This window comes from Eulemur rufifrons, chromosome 7, assembly GCF_041146395.1.
Source record: "Eulemur rufifrons isolate Redbay chromosome 7, OSU_ERuf_1, whole genome shotgun sequence".
Lineage (NCBI taxonomy): Eukaryota > Metazoa > Chordata > Mammalia > Primates > Lemuridae > Eulemur > Eulemur rufifrons.
Genome location: NC_090989.1, coordinates 220,308,279 through 220,323,203, shown reverse-complemented (window position 1 = coordinate 220,323,203; position 14,925 = coordinate 220,308,279). Strand labels below are relative to the sequence as shown.

Below are 14,925 nucleotides of genomic sequence, written 5' to 3'. Positions count from 1 at the left end.
AATGCTCATTTCTTATTAGCAATGTGACCTCGAATAAATAACTTAGCCTTTTGATTCTGTCATTTCATCATTATTTGTAAAAATGACACCTTCTCTATAGGGTTGCTGCAAGTATTAAAACAGCATTTAGAATTTGAAAACATTTATCACTAAATAAAATTTGGTTTTTGTTGTTACTATTATCAGCTGGAGAATAACAATACTTCTGTTATTCAATTTAAGTCATTTTAAAATTCCATTTGAAAGGTATTGATTAATATTAATTCAATTATGTTTAATAAAATAACTTGGTAATATATTGTTCTATAAGTTCTACGTTAACATTTTAGTTTCACTAGCAACTTAAAACGAAAAATGTTATGTGAATAAAGGATCCCTCTTCTTTTCAAACTATGATTAATCCCTTCTTAGGAAGCCTGTATAATAAATCTAGACACTATTTCAATTGAAAATCAAGCAAGAAAAAATTGTATGCAAACCTCCCCAAGACACTCAGAAGCACAGGCTCATCGTCATTGTGACATGACTACTGAGCGTCTTTATGTACCAAGAACAACTTACCCCAGACTGCCCCAGAAGCCATATTTTCATGACACATCTTGAATTTGCAATGGAGTTTGTGAGTTCAGAATGGCAAGAAACCAGGAAATCTGGCATAAAAATGGAACTAGTGTTTAAAAGCTCACCTTATCTCCTTCTTCTACATGGCAGATTGTCTCCTCAGTTGCAGGATTAAAGACAGGAAATTTCTTGCCACTCACGGAATTATACCATTCATTGTTTATGAAGATCTGTAGGGATGGAGACAAAGTAGACAAAAAGGTATTTTAAAATGCAGCCAAATTTGGCCATTTTTATAAACTTAAACTAAAGCATTACACAATGTCTAAATGATGCATATTCCTTCACCCCTCAAAAGTTTTTGGCTGTTTAAAACATCTGATGTATGCGCATGCTAAAATAAAGTACATAATGCTTTTAAGTTTCACGAAGATATGCACTCATTTCAACCCTAGAAAATGTAGACTGGAGAAAACAATCTAGAGAAGAATGCTTTTACCTGAAATAGCTGTGCATTAGAGGCAAGAGTGGAGGCGTTAGTGGGCTGGATCTTTGTAAAACATTGCTTCTGTTTTCCACTTCAATTTCTCAACATCCTCATTTTGGGCTACTGGTGATTTGGTATCATAAGTGACTACTTTCTAATCCTTTTTATTTTACTGTTTTAAAGCTAGTAAAATAATTTTGCCTAAGTAAATGATTTTAAAAGACATTTTCTCAGAAAAAAATAAATGACATGATTTCACTGGCTTTTTAAAAGCATAGGAGTTTCATTCTCTTTTTCAAAAGATTTCCTGATAATTTATTTGTCCTCAAATGACATCGGGTACTAGATTTCTTAGTGATATCTAAGATATACATCTAAAAAAAGAGAGAACTCTAGTAATATGCAATTTTGTCCCATGTGTACTGTAATAGAAATATTAAAAAGCATCAGTATGTCATTTAAAAAGTCTGTTTCAACTTTTACATCACTGAATTTGCATTTCATTAAGCAGTCAGCTTTGATATCTCCTTCACTTTTTAGTAGAGAAAAATATTTGACAACGTCAAATTAATAAATATCCCTTTTGTGATAAATAAATCTATGTTCTGTTTCTGACAAAAGCTAGTATTTCTCTCTTTCATCCCTGTATTTCTTGTGTATTTCACTTTTTCTTATTCATTATTTAAAGTATAAAAATAAAATACAAAATACATACATAATATGTAATCATAACTATAGTATTGGATGTTATGTTACAATTTTCTGTTGCATTTAGGACATGATGAATTAGTTTATTTAATTTGGAATCATGGGTAGCTGAAACATGTAGTTTTATAAGAAGGGTGACATATGCACTGGGTTTATAACATATATCTTAATTCTGACACTCCTCCTTACTTGATACTTAAAGATAAATCATTGATAGCTCAACCCTGAGGGTGAATGTATTGAAGTACCCCCTCCAAATTTTAATAAGTTGCTATGATAAATGCAAATTAGTTATTAAAAATTTTTCATTGATCATTATCAAGATTATACATTGCTAGATCCATTACTTATATTGTATATATTTGACATAAACACTATGAGTGTTTATGAATGTTGAAATCAACATATGAGTGTTCACCCACTTAGATATTCTATCATGTAGTGTCAATGACATGGCTTAGTGTTCTGTCAAATAAATAAAATATATTACTATGTATCCCTAAATGCTTAAGTATTATTAATTAATTCTATTTTCTGTGATTTACAAGATTATTTATACCAAAATATTTCCCTGGTCTCCTATGCATTCATTGTGAAATTTGTCACTTTTTAAATAGTCATTTTTACATGTCTGCCTTCCCTCCTAGGCTGTAGGTTCCATAAGGTCAAGGATTGTGTCTGTTTAGTTTTCTGGTTTATCCTCAGTGTCCAACACAATTCCAGCCATCAAGTGACTTTAGCCTCAGTAAACAGCTCTTAAGTACAATTGAATCAAATAACCTACAATCCATCGGCTACCCATGGCTATGACCCATAGCATTCTACACATGAGTACACTGTGATACTTGTGATTTGCTATATAAAATGGGGAGGAGATTCTGTGTTTGAAATTGAGCCCAATCTGCGCCCCCCCCCTCTGCAAGACCCCATTGCAGTGGTCCCTATACCTATCATGATGGTCCTGAATAATGTCTTCCTTACCATGCTTTAACAAATATCATTGAATAGTGTTTTTCTTTAGTGCTACTCACTGTGCTTTCTCAGCCTAATGACAGACCCTGTTCTGGTATATCCTCTATAAATAATCAAATGCAATGTCACAAAGGCAGAAATTTAGTAAAAAGGCTGATAACATAATTTATATTAAAAAATCATTTTTGTTGTCTAGCTATTTAAATATTAACTATTCTTGAAGAAAATACAGAAAAGTGAAAAGAAGAACCAAAAAACATCAAATTATCCCACCACCCAGTGGGCCCATGGTACAACAGGCAACATGTGCACTAAGAAGCTGGCCCAATACCTGGCAGAGCAGGTGCAGGGCAGCCTGGGGTACTGCATGGTCTGAGGGGGTGGCTGGGCCCAGACCTGGGCCCAGACTGGTGGCAGCAGAAGCAACAGTGGTGGCAATGGCTGCAGCCCCAGGAGAAAAGAAGAACTCTTCATGGAGGTAAACCGGCTTCCCCTTCCACCCCTAGAGCCCAATTCTGTGGCATCTGCACAGAAATAAAATAAAAGAGTATCAAAAATTAAAAAAAATAAACTAAAATGGGGAGGAGGAGAAGCGTCCTTGTTTGCCTGTTCAGACAAAAACAATTATCCATATAAAAAAGCAGCAGCATCCTATATATTTGGAGGAGTTCAAAAGAATTGTAGTCTAGCCTGGAATGGACATGAAACAGACGTGGGCATGCATAAAGGAAGGGGGAAGGAGTCTGAAGCAGTTCGGATGGAGAGACCAGAGGTTCAAAGATACATATATGGGGGTCTGAGATAGATGGAAGTATCAAGAAAATCCTTTTCTCTGACAGGATAATTGAATACAGATGAAGGTCATAAAATTAATCATATTACCCCTTGAGAAAAACATTGGCTTCTTAGTTCAAAATTGCAAGAAACATAAATTCAGATTTAAGTGCTGATTTAAATGTCTCTTAGAGTGAACCAGCACTTTAGCAATCAGAAACACATTTTACAGACTCCCATAGTTACTCTTAAAGAGTATTTTCTTTTATCCATCCTTAGCCCTTGCTGCTTATTATTTTTCTTCCCAGGGGATGACTGGGAAAGACCTTAATCAATCTGTCCCAAATTCAGATCCCTGTCATCTCTAGCTTTATGCTGCTCCCATCCCAAACTGAAATTCTAAAGTTTGCTCATGCAAGTCTCCACACACACAGTCCCTTTTGTCTCAATTTGTTCTATACTATTATAAAAAACCTTTCCCTGTTCTCCCTGCCACCTACCTCTGCCTAATTAAGATTTAATTTTCACCTTGTTATCATAATCTTCCTCAGCCAACCCAGTTTAGATTTTGTCTGCACCCCTCCCCCCTCCTTAGAACACTGGTGATTCTCCACTGTCAAACTCCTCAGCATGGCACTCAAGGAGGTTAGTGAATTGGCCCCAATATGCTATTCCAACTTTTTGTCCTACAGTCCCTCAGTTTACCCTTTATTTCAGATTCATTCTACTGCCTCAAACACCATGCCGTTCTTCGCTCCACACCTTTCCTCATGCTGTCCTTCACACTGGAGTTGCACTATTTTCTTCTACTTACCCTTCAAACTCCAGCTTAACGTGTCATCTCCTCATGAAGATTTCACCAGTTGCTCCAACTGGATTTAACCTCTTTTTTTTTGTTATCCAACACATGTTAGTGCTCTACTATTAAATCCCATATTATGTTCTGCTTTGTGTTAATGTTAGATAGCTATATCTCAGTGCATGAAATTCGAAATGAAAAACTAAAGACATTACAGTACTTGTCCCAGATTTTTTAGTGAGCCTTTCAAAACTTGTATTAGATTTACTCCCACTTGCTAGTCCTACCTTCTGTCTGCCGTGAAGGTTGTATTACCTCCTCAGACTTTGTATCTCTAAATTAAGAGAACACAATATCATTCTGTCAGTGATATACCCAGAATTCCACTCTTCTACAGTATGATTTCACGAAAAAATAAAATAAAAACAACATACAGAATTGATTACATCGTGTTAGGCCTGTGCTGAAACTTTCCAGCTCTTGCCTGAGTCTCTTATCTTTAGGTCTGTAATAATTTGTGGTTTCAAGTTCTCAATATACTCTCAATACATTAGAGTTTATTTCACTCTACATAATTTCTTTTGGTGAAAGACTCATTACAATATGTATGTACCATCTAGTTTCATCATCAAAATCTTATGTCTAAACTGTACATAAAACTCCCCCCTCAGATTAAAGTCAGTGAATGTTTTGTAAATGAGCATTAACTTAAAGTCAAAACACAAGTTTATCTGGCAGCCTGCAGGCAACAGAACAGATCAACTGTAGCAGATCCCAAATTACCAGAAACTGCTCTGTATTATTTTTTTTAACATTTAATATAAGAGCACATGGTAGACCCAACCTTTATTTGAACTTGTGCTTACATTTACATAACCCTGGCTAGTCACTTTTGTTCCATCAGAAAAGTGTTTGTGAAATAATGAGTAAATACTTGAGACACACTCTGCATGGTACTGTGGGAAAATGTGAGACGAGTTAGCCATGACCACTGCTCTCCAGGGTTCTATAATCTCGAAGGAGAGTGTGTTTATACCAAGATCAGCAGTAAAGAATTAAAGGTTGTGGAGTAAAGTGGCCAAAGCAGTGGTTTAGTCAATAAATGATATGGAGGGAGGCAGGCTGGAAGAGCGCATCCTTGAAGGACGGGATTGGATTGGTGGAAAGAAAAACAAGGAGCAAAGGAGGCACCAACCTTGGGAAGTCCTGTAACACAGTAAAGAGATCAGCTCCTAACAGAACAGAGAGTTTCAGCAAAAACAAGTTATAGATAAGGTCTGACGACGAAAATAAAGTGCATTGGTGGTGGAGCTTGATTCCCAGAGTGAGAAGTTTGTATTCTATTCTGGATATCAGGGAATGACTGCATCAAATGGATGTTTTATGAATACTGATTTTAAAGTACCCAAAATTGACTTGAAGTAGAGCAACCAGAGTCCAGGAGATTAGCCCAGAGACTAATAATCCAATCTTGGAGTCATCAGGTTTTAGAGTAGAGTGATGCAATAGTACAGTTTGCAAATTATGAATTGTGTACATTCTCCTACAGAGGCCTTTCAGCGTAAAAAAAGAACTGAGCATAGATCTTGTGATGATCTAGATTGGTAGGTCAGGTATTATGTTGTACTTTTCTTCCCTTTAGCTATGGAGAATTTACTGTTAAGAACTACCTTAATTATCTTGTTTTTTCTGTCTTAACTTTATTAGCTTTATGTTTGGCATTTGCCTTCTAGCTATGCTACCAAATGTTTTTGTATACTCACCCTTCCTGTAGGTGTATCTAAAGGTTATGTGGAGAAAGTCTAGGCTAATGAATGTTTGTTGCAATAATTATAAAATCTTTTAGGCCTGTTAAAATATTCTAACATGACAACAACCTCATTTTCCATTTGTTGTGTGCCTTTAGCAAGTGTAAGGAAAAGGAATGATATCATAAAAGTAAAATATTCTTGGGTCCTATTTAACCGTTATATTAACTATATTCTAATTATGAATTTTGGACTCAGGATACTTTTGAATAACATATATGTACAGTAGATATCAAATTTAGGTTCCCACTACTGATTGGAAATTATAGATGCCTATGCATACTCTTGGACTTCAAGTGTTTTTTATATGGGGAATCAATGGGAATGTTGAGGCAACTTAAAAATTGATCTTTACTCTTTCAATTTTAGATATGTCAGGTTTTAAGAGATGCATCATATTACCTTTGACAAATAAGTGACTGTTTCCTGGATGCAGTTTTGTTTCCAAGAATAAGCCATAATTTTGAAAAAAAAAAAAATTGCCTTTCCAGAGTAAAAGCTATTATGTCTTAAGGCACTTGGTATAATGCTACAATTCTAAATAAGTAAGCACTTTCCTCAAAATATATCTGGTTTGGATAAAGTTGGATTTGACTCACATGCAAAGTAAAGACCTAATAGCCTTATCTGTTGATATGAAATTGTGAAGCCTGTTGGCTAAAGGGGAGAGCCCCTGACTCCCTCCAAACCTGAGATTTCCAAATCTGAAAGCCTGAGTCACAGCATGGGGAGCGATGCGTAGTGTCAATGTGCAGAGAGTGATGTGTGTTGTGTGAACCTTTTCTCAGCCTTAGGAACCTAAAAAAAGTTCCAAAGGCAGTGGAGAATGAGGGGGAGAAAGAACAAGACGGGGGATGAATAACTATGGACGGAGACTGAACAAAAGTCAGGTGGGTGTTAAACATTTAAAAGAATAAAGGCTGGATCTCTAGCAATCATCTTCAACTCAAACCCTGAGGCAGCAAAGCAAAATGTTGAGACTCAAAGTTGAAAAATGTAGAAGGAAATGAAGGAGGAAATAACAGATGGGAGGAAAATTTTTTAACTGCAGTCAAAGGAATGAAAACAAAACGAGAGATTGACCAAAACAAAAAGAGGAGAAATAAAATTTTCCTTTCATTTCTGTTTTATATTAGGGTCTGAGATAGTAACATGAGTATATGCTCTTTTTTCTTGTTTGAAAAACCCCTTTGACCTTTTCCAATTCGGTAAGAGGGAAAAAAAAAAAAAAAAAAGATGCCACAGCATTTATCTTGAACCACACTGGTACTATGACCTACAGATGACAAAAATACTTGTCAACAACTTCTGTATATCATACATACCCTGTATCAAAGATACTAGATAGTGCTGCATGTATTTAACAGTTGCAAGACCCAATAATGCAATTACTTGCATGTAAGTCCTCTTCCTTCTAAAGAAAGTGCCAGACATAGAGCATAATTGAGTTTGTTATTTATAATCCTTTGACTTCTAAAAAAGTATTAGGAGAGCAGTGGAAATACATAATTGGACCAGGGGAGGGAGCAGTTTAGGCAAAATTTTGAGAGATGTGATATTTGTGCAAATTCACAGTGAACAAATTTCTATTAGCAATTCCAACATTGTAATAAACCAACTAGCAATATCATAATACTAGAAAACCAAGTATTAGCAACACTTTACATCCTTTGAAAGTAATGCTTCTAAGCTTGTGAATACATACATCCATACACACACATAAACACACTCAAAACATATCAGTGTCATGAAAACCAGGTTTATTCAAATATTTACTTTTCTGGTTTATTAGATTTTAATTGTTTAATTATGAAGCAATACTTTCCCAAATTCTTTTGAGCATGGCTCTACGTTGCCACTTACGTTTGGTAAATGTGTAACCTATCCCCTGGCCATAATTATAATAGCATCCTGATAACCTAACCCAACCCGCCACCACCATCCCAAACCAGATAACTGTTGTCTTGAGATAACTATATCTCCATTTGATCAACACCTGTATTTCCATGAGGTTTCTTTCATGCTCATGCGTATTGTACTATCCTGTGGAATCTCCATGCCATTTCAGAGGTGATACCTTAACTTTAGGTTGCTCTTCAGATAAGCTCTTTTTCATACTTAAGGGTGTTTCTTATCCAGCTCTTTTATTCTAGCAAGTACATAGTGACAAATTCAATAGGTAAAGTCCAAGTTTAAAAAAATCACTTGAAAACTTGTAGTAGTGGGAATCCTTATTAAATGGGGATAATACCTTCTCTTAGGACATGTATGCCTTACTTTAAATGTTTATTGATTAGATTTTTCTTAGACAGGTGCCAGAGACAAAACAATTTGCCAAGACAGCAGTCCTCAGAGATGAGCTAAGATGTTGCGTTCTGAATTAATGATTATCTCCCAGGAGTAAAACACAATGGTTGGTTCTGTTACTGTACTGGCTTATGGCCATGATCTGGTTCCTGCTGGGCTCTGGCACTTTCTGAAGGGGAAGGTAAATGGTTCTGGCCTGGCTGGGTGTGAGCAAGTGTCCAGGAGAAGCAGGAACGCAGATCCCGGGATATCTGGAAGGTCGTCGCTGCTTGTAAAGTTGTGAGGCTGACCCAAGACTTTAGATGTTGGTGCTGATCAACAGATCACACTTTGAGTAGCATCAGCAAACCCTGAAAGACTGACTGATAGCCGTGCAGAAGCTCAGACCTCAGCCCAGGTCTATTCTCTCAACAGGAGTAAGGAATGAATGATACCAATGCAGTAATGGGTGTGAAGACAGTTGTTAGAGACAACTAGGAAACGGGGACAGTACCGTCTTTTCTTAGCATATGTGTTATTTAAGTTTTTTATTGATTACATTTTCTTGAGTGAGATTTGAGTACCACTGTTTTTAGTCTTTAGAGGAAAAATATCAGATCTGAAATGAAAAAATGCAGAATCTAGTTGTTTTTGCACCTTAAGAGCTATGTGACGTTGAACAAGTCAATTACGGTCTCTGAACTCAGGATCCTCAGCTTTAAAATGGGACTCTGGCAACATCTTTTCTAGCTCCTTTCCAGTAGTTATGAGCCTCAAGTGAGAAAAATATATGAAATTAGTTTTTAACTATGATAAGTGATACAAATATAAATGCCATTTACATTGGGAACTGAATAATCTTAGAATCCTGAGTCATCTTGGGAAGGAAAGTTAAAGAGAAAAGGGACCGAGTAGTTAATAAGTGCCCAGCACTTACCACCATTACCTCACTTAATTCTCACAGCCACTTTCCAAGGTGATCATTATTGTTCCCAGTTCACGGGTGGAGGAACTGAAGCTCAAGGAGATTAGAAGCGTGGTCAAGGTAACATCGTTAAATATATACGAAAGCTGAAATTGAAGCCAGGTTTATCTAGTGAAACCATTGCACCTTCAAATCATTCAGCTATTTGTTTAACTGCTTCCAAGCCCAAAGCAAACAAAATACTGCCTCAGTCAGAAGGGAGTTAAAAGACTTCCCAAGTGAAAGCCGTGCTGCAGCACAGTCAGCTTTGCTTGAACCTAAGTCGGGTCCTGTTTTAAGCACTCCTCAGTGCTTTCCCTCAAATAAAATCCGGCAGCCGATCTGGCCCCAGCCTGTATTCTAGTCTCATCTCATGCTTTCTCTCCCAACTCACTTTACTCCAGCCAGATTAGTCTTTGGACATTTCTTTGAACATAATAAGCTCTTGTCCACAAGGTTTTGCACCTCTAGATCTTCGCACCTCTAGATCTTTGCACCTCTAGATCTTCGTTCTTCCCTGCTCTGCCCGGCCACCTCATTCTCTGCATCCCTCAGACTTACCTTTAATGTCCCTTCCTTAAAGGGCCCCATCCTAATAACCTCATCAAAAGTAAGCTCTTCCCTCGTATTCTCTCAGCTTTCAGTTTTCTTCCTGTAAGCATTTATCCTGCTATCTGATGAAAGTGCTCTCTCGCTTGCTTGTTTTCTGCCCCACGGTACCGCACACACCTTCCAGGGATATAAGCTCCATGAGACAAGAATCATATCGCCCTTCTTGTATCACAAGACCTAGCACAGAGCAGTCATTCAATGATTTAATAAAGGGAAGGGGAAAATGAGAGAAAGTGAAAGAAAAAGGGAGAAATGAGTGAACAGTGGGGTGGGGTGGGGTATTTGAAAATGCATGTGGCCTGAAATGGTTTGTTGTAAGAATTTAAAAAGGGATAATGGTGAAAAAAAAAGAAAACCACTTCAAATTGTACCCAGCATCTAGTATTCAATGATTCATAACTTTTTCTATGAAAAAATGTACCTTCAATACCCCAATTACCCTGATTTGATTAATTCACATTGTATGCCTATGTCAAAACTTCACATGTGCCCTATAAAGATATACAACTATTATGTACCCATAATAATTAAAAATTAAAAAAATATATGTTTAACCCTTGTGGGTTAAACAAACCAGAAATCCAGGAAAGCAATCTCCTACTCTGACCAAAAGTTACTCCACTGGAGTTGAAGAAAAGTAGTTCCCATAGAAATTTCATACCTGTGTCTAAGTCTTCTCTGCCTCACAGCCTCTCCCACCCCGAACCCCACATTTTCAATCAACACAGAAAACCTGTTTCCTTCCAATCTTCCCTATTGTTCTCTTTTTCTAAATTGGCTGCAAACTGTCTCCTGTTGGCCTAGGAACAGCTGAGCAGCTGGAGCAGCCCACGGGAAAGCCTCTCCGGTAGTCAGGAATGGCCACATGAAAGTCGGAAGAAAGGAGGACAAGCCAGGATTCCAGCAACTAGATGTCCCAAAGTAGTGGCATTGACCTTAGACAAGTCACTTGTTAGTGTGATGGCTCAGACTGCCAACAGTCAAGCTTTGTCACTTACTAGCTGTATAACTTTAGGTAAGTCATTAGCCACTTTGTTCCTGAGTTCCCTCGTCTGTAAAAAAGGAACAGTGACTCCTCACAGGGTTATTGTGAGGATTGAATAAAGTCATCGTAAAGAACTTACACTGGAAGAGCAAACACAATGAATTTTAGGTATGATTATTTCCTCTGTGTGTGTTTGTGTGTATAGAATGTCATCAGCTGATGAAGATCTTTTATAGAGTGAGCAAACAATTGTTTAATGAGTTTAATAATTAAGTTAAACATTTTGGGGTTTAAATCCTGTCTGAGAAAGTTTGTCTTCTTGAATTTCCTATGTCTTTTCTTTTTTTTTTTTTTTTTAAGACTAAGCCACAGCATTGTGAAGGGAACATGGAAAACAAAGTTACCAAATCCTGTAAGAGAAAACTCTTGATCCCTGAAATCCGGGATAAACCCTCAGAACTTGCTCCAGTGCAACCTTTGCCAGGTGGGACATGACTGTGCAAGACAGAGTGACAGCAAAACCAAGAGAAGAAAATGAGATGAGAGCAACACTTGTGGGAAACAGGTCTAGGAAAGGTTGGGTAAAAGAAAAAAATCTGGAAAAACTGGAAAGTATTCAGAAAAATAAATAGGACTAGGATCACTAACATTAATCAATCACTTCCCTTGTGCCAGGCACTATTTCAAGTGCTTTATATGCATTAAATTCATGTAATACTTTCATCTACCACAGGAAATAGGTGCCTTTGTAATCCCCATTGTATACACAAGGAAACCGAGGCACAGAGAGGTTGCAGTTGGCCCAAGAATCACATAACTTTAAAGCAGCTCTTCATTTAAAGGCTCCGTAAAATGGATGGGTTGGCAGACATGGGATTCACTTAGAATTGGAAAGGAGAATAGGAGGGTAGGGTTGGGAACCGAGTTCATGTGAATTTATAACAATGTTTGAGGTTTTAAATTCCAAAAGCTTTTGTATCATTTTAGAAAGTATCTCTTAAACTCTGATCTCTCTTTAATCTACTCCAACAAAGAAATAATCAGACTATACTAGAAAATAAGTCATAGGAAGATACGCGTCAATGAATTCTTTTGTTTGAGTGAAAGGCAGCCTCAGGCTCAAGAGTATGTAGTTTTTCTACTACAGTTGCAATAATTTTTTGTTACTCAACCCTGGTGGTATCTTCCCTTTGCTTTGCCCCAGTGACCGATAGACAGACTGCTAGCAATAATAGAGAACAATTTTAGGAAGAAAGAAAGAATACAGGAGTTTAGGGGCTGGTCACAGAAGGTAATTTCTCAGACACTATAAAATTCTTGCTTCCGTGGTTTGCAACCAGGAAATGTACTTAATAACCATCATTTTTCTAATTCACTCCTCTTACAAGTGAAAATCCAATACAATTCTCCAGTGGGACACACACACACACACACACACACACACACAGCAAAGGTATTTGAAAAAGCTCACCCATTTAGATTTAATTACATACATAACTGGTGTCCTACCAAGTGTGAAAATGTTGTAACCAATAAATCAAACAAAAAATGCTATCTGAGCAGAACCGGTGTATGTAGAAGATGCATGAGAAATCAAAATTTACTGACTTGCATTAGAAGTTCTTAAACAGAGCAAATGACTGCTCTTTGAATCTTGCCTTCTTCTGTACACTCAGGTCAGTCACTTTCCCTAGAGGGTGATCTTGTGCAAGGACTTCGAGGAGAAAAGGAGGATTCAATCTTAAAATCATCTCTGTGTTAAGGGACCACTGGATCTTTGCTTGTATGTTAGATTTTAAGGACCATCTCATTTGTCTAGTACTGTTACTTACATGCTTAATTAATAACTACTAAGTGAAGCTTAATTCAGAAAGATTATTTCACATTAGAGCTTCCTTAAAATACAAGGAAGACTTGCAAACTGGGGTTGGGGGAGAGGGACATCCAGATTCCCCAAATATCTTCCCAGGTAGTGTCATAAAAATACATTCCTTTTAATAATAGTAATGGGATATTCTAAGCATTGCCAGCAATTTTGAGCTTCAAGAAATGTATTTTCAAATGTACCCACTTTGAATTGAAATTTCTCGTGAATGACAAACTTGGAATACGGAAGTGAGAGAGACTGGAGTCTTGGGATCTTTTGGACATACATTTGCCAAATGCAAATTGTTTGAGGGTATGGGTTCACCACATTTTTTATGTTCCCATTTGTAATGAAATTAAATGGAAAACATTTTCCCCTTTAATAAAACCTTGTGGAAATAATACCTCAATACACTTCATAGCTGCTGGTCAACCGTATTAAAGGCACAATCTGATCTCTGCTGACACTTTTCTAAGGAAAAGAGCCAGTGAGCTGAACAACTTCCTCATAGGTTGTGCACATGAAAATGAAAATGCAACAGACTTAGGACTGCAAAACCATTCATAGTTAGATATAAGGAAATAAATGTAAAAGATCAGGAACTTTTTGTTTTGTCATTAAATTATAAGGCTCTTTGTTTTTCATTGATTAATTCAGAAAGCAAAATGGCTCTCCCCCTGAGTTGCAGTAGTTCATTTCTTATTTTACTTTCTAAATCACACCATAAAGATCATTTTAAGTGATCAGATTGGTTAGACTGTGTTTTGCTTGTTTATTTTGTCTGTTTCAGAGTTCTAGCCTCTGCCAGGGAAGCAGGCATTTAGAGGGGAACAGTAGGAAACAGGCAAGGTTCAGAGATAGTCTCAGAATGACTCAAGCAGAATCCACGTCCTCCTCCTCCCGAGCTGCAGATTGTGAAGTCTGGACCTGGCTCCTGCTCTCATTTCTCTAAATATTTATCAGTTAACAATTACACATCTGCCCCAGTGGCAACAAACTTGGCTGAAGAAATAAATAAGAATGCTTTCTTTCCCCAAATATGCAAAATAATGTACATCCATTTGAAGTTTTTTGAAATAGAAGCTTTCTCATCTAATTATCAGACTTGAGTCCTCCTGTGTAAACACTCATTTTATTAAGCATATGGAAAAGTGATGCTATTTCAGTATGCTCTGTTTCTCCTTTTTTGTTTTCTGTAATTGCCACTTGTCTGGCTCTTTCCAGTAAGTTTTTCTAATGAGTATCTGCTTCTCTTATCATTCATGCCGATTATACTAAAGTTAATAGAACTGCTTAGTAAAGTCCGCTGATTCTTGGAACAAGAACCATTCACACAAAAGAGAATTCCTTTCACTTGCAAATCATTTAAGAAATAAATTTATGAAAGACTGTCTGATGTGATTTAGAGTTCACTATTTGATCAGGACACTGAACCCAGACCTGCATTTTGCAAGCCTTTTATTTTTATTTTTATATTTGCAAAGGACTCTTTACACAAGTTTACTTAAATTGACCTTTCATGCTTTAAGTGAATGTAGTTTTTACAAACCCGAGTCAAAGCAGCAAATACAAATTGTACTAACCTTGGTATACTGAATCTTCAAATTGGTGAGTGGAACAGGTAAGTCTGGCTTGCCTGAGGATGACATTTCTGGTTCAGCTCCTGGAACACAGGTGACAAGCAGTTTGGTTCTGATAGAGCACTTGGCTTTATTTGTTCCTTTTTATCTGCAAGGGCTAAAGTTTATTTGCATACTGGGATGTGATTGGATGAACAAACTCAGAGCAAAAAAAGAAAACTACACTACTTATTTGTAGCACCTAGAGCAGGAAGCCTTTGACTTTAACCTTAAATCCTTAAGAAACCAGCTCTCCAGCATTGAAGTTGCATCTGGAGACAGTGTACTATTTGCAGATGAATTAATTTACAAAGCCGAAAGCTGTGATGAGAGTATGCAGCGCAGCTGCTCTGGCCACTAAGTCCAGTTATTATTTTTTTGACTTTTCATGCTTTGTATGCTACTATGTAACTTTCTGTTCTCTGATGGACTTAAGAGAATTTGAGTATTGAAAACATCTCAAAGGGCATTTGTTCTCAGTAG

General features: G+C 37.0%; 1 protein-coding gene across 1 annotated transcript in view; it reads right to left on the bottom strand.

Annotated features, from left to right (window-relative positions):
• LOC138388361 (aldehyde dehydrogenase 1A1) overlaps window positions 1–14,501 on the bottom strand; it is a 53,713-nt gene extending 39,212 nt beyond the window's left edge. The window contains exons 1-2 of the mRNA XM_069476399.1: window positions 14,407–14,501; window positions 687–791 (exon numbers count right to left, since the gene is read on the bottom strand). Coding sequence (XP_069332500.1) covers window positions 687–791; window positions 14,407–14,472 — 171 coding nt within the window. The 5' untranslated portion in view covers window positions 14,473–14,501. The remainder of the gene's footprint in view (window positions 1–686; window positions 792–14,406) is intronic.
• Window positions 14,502–14,925: the final 424 nt, after the last annotated feature.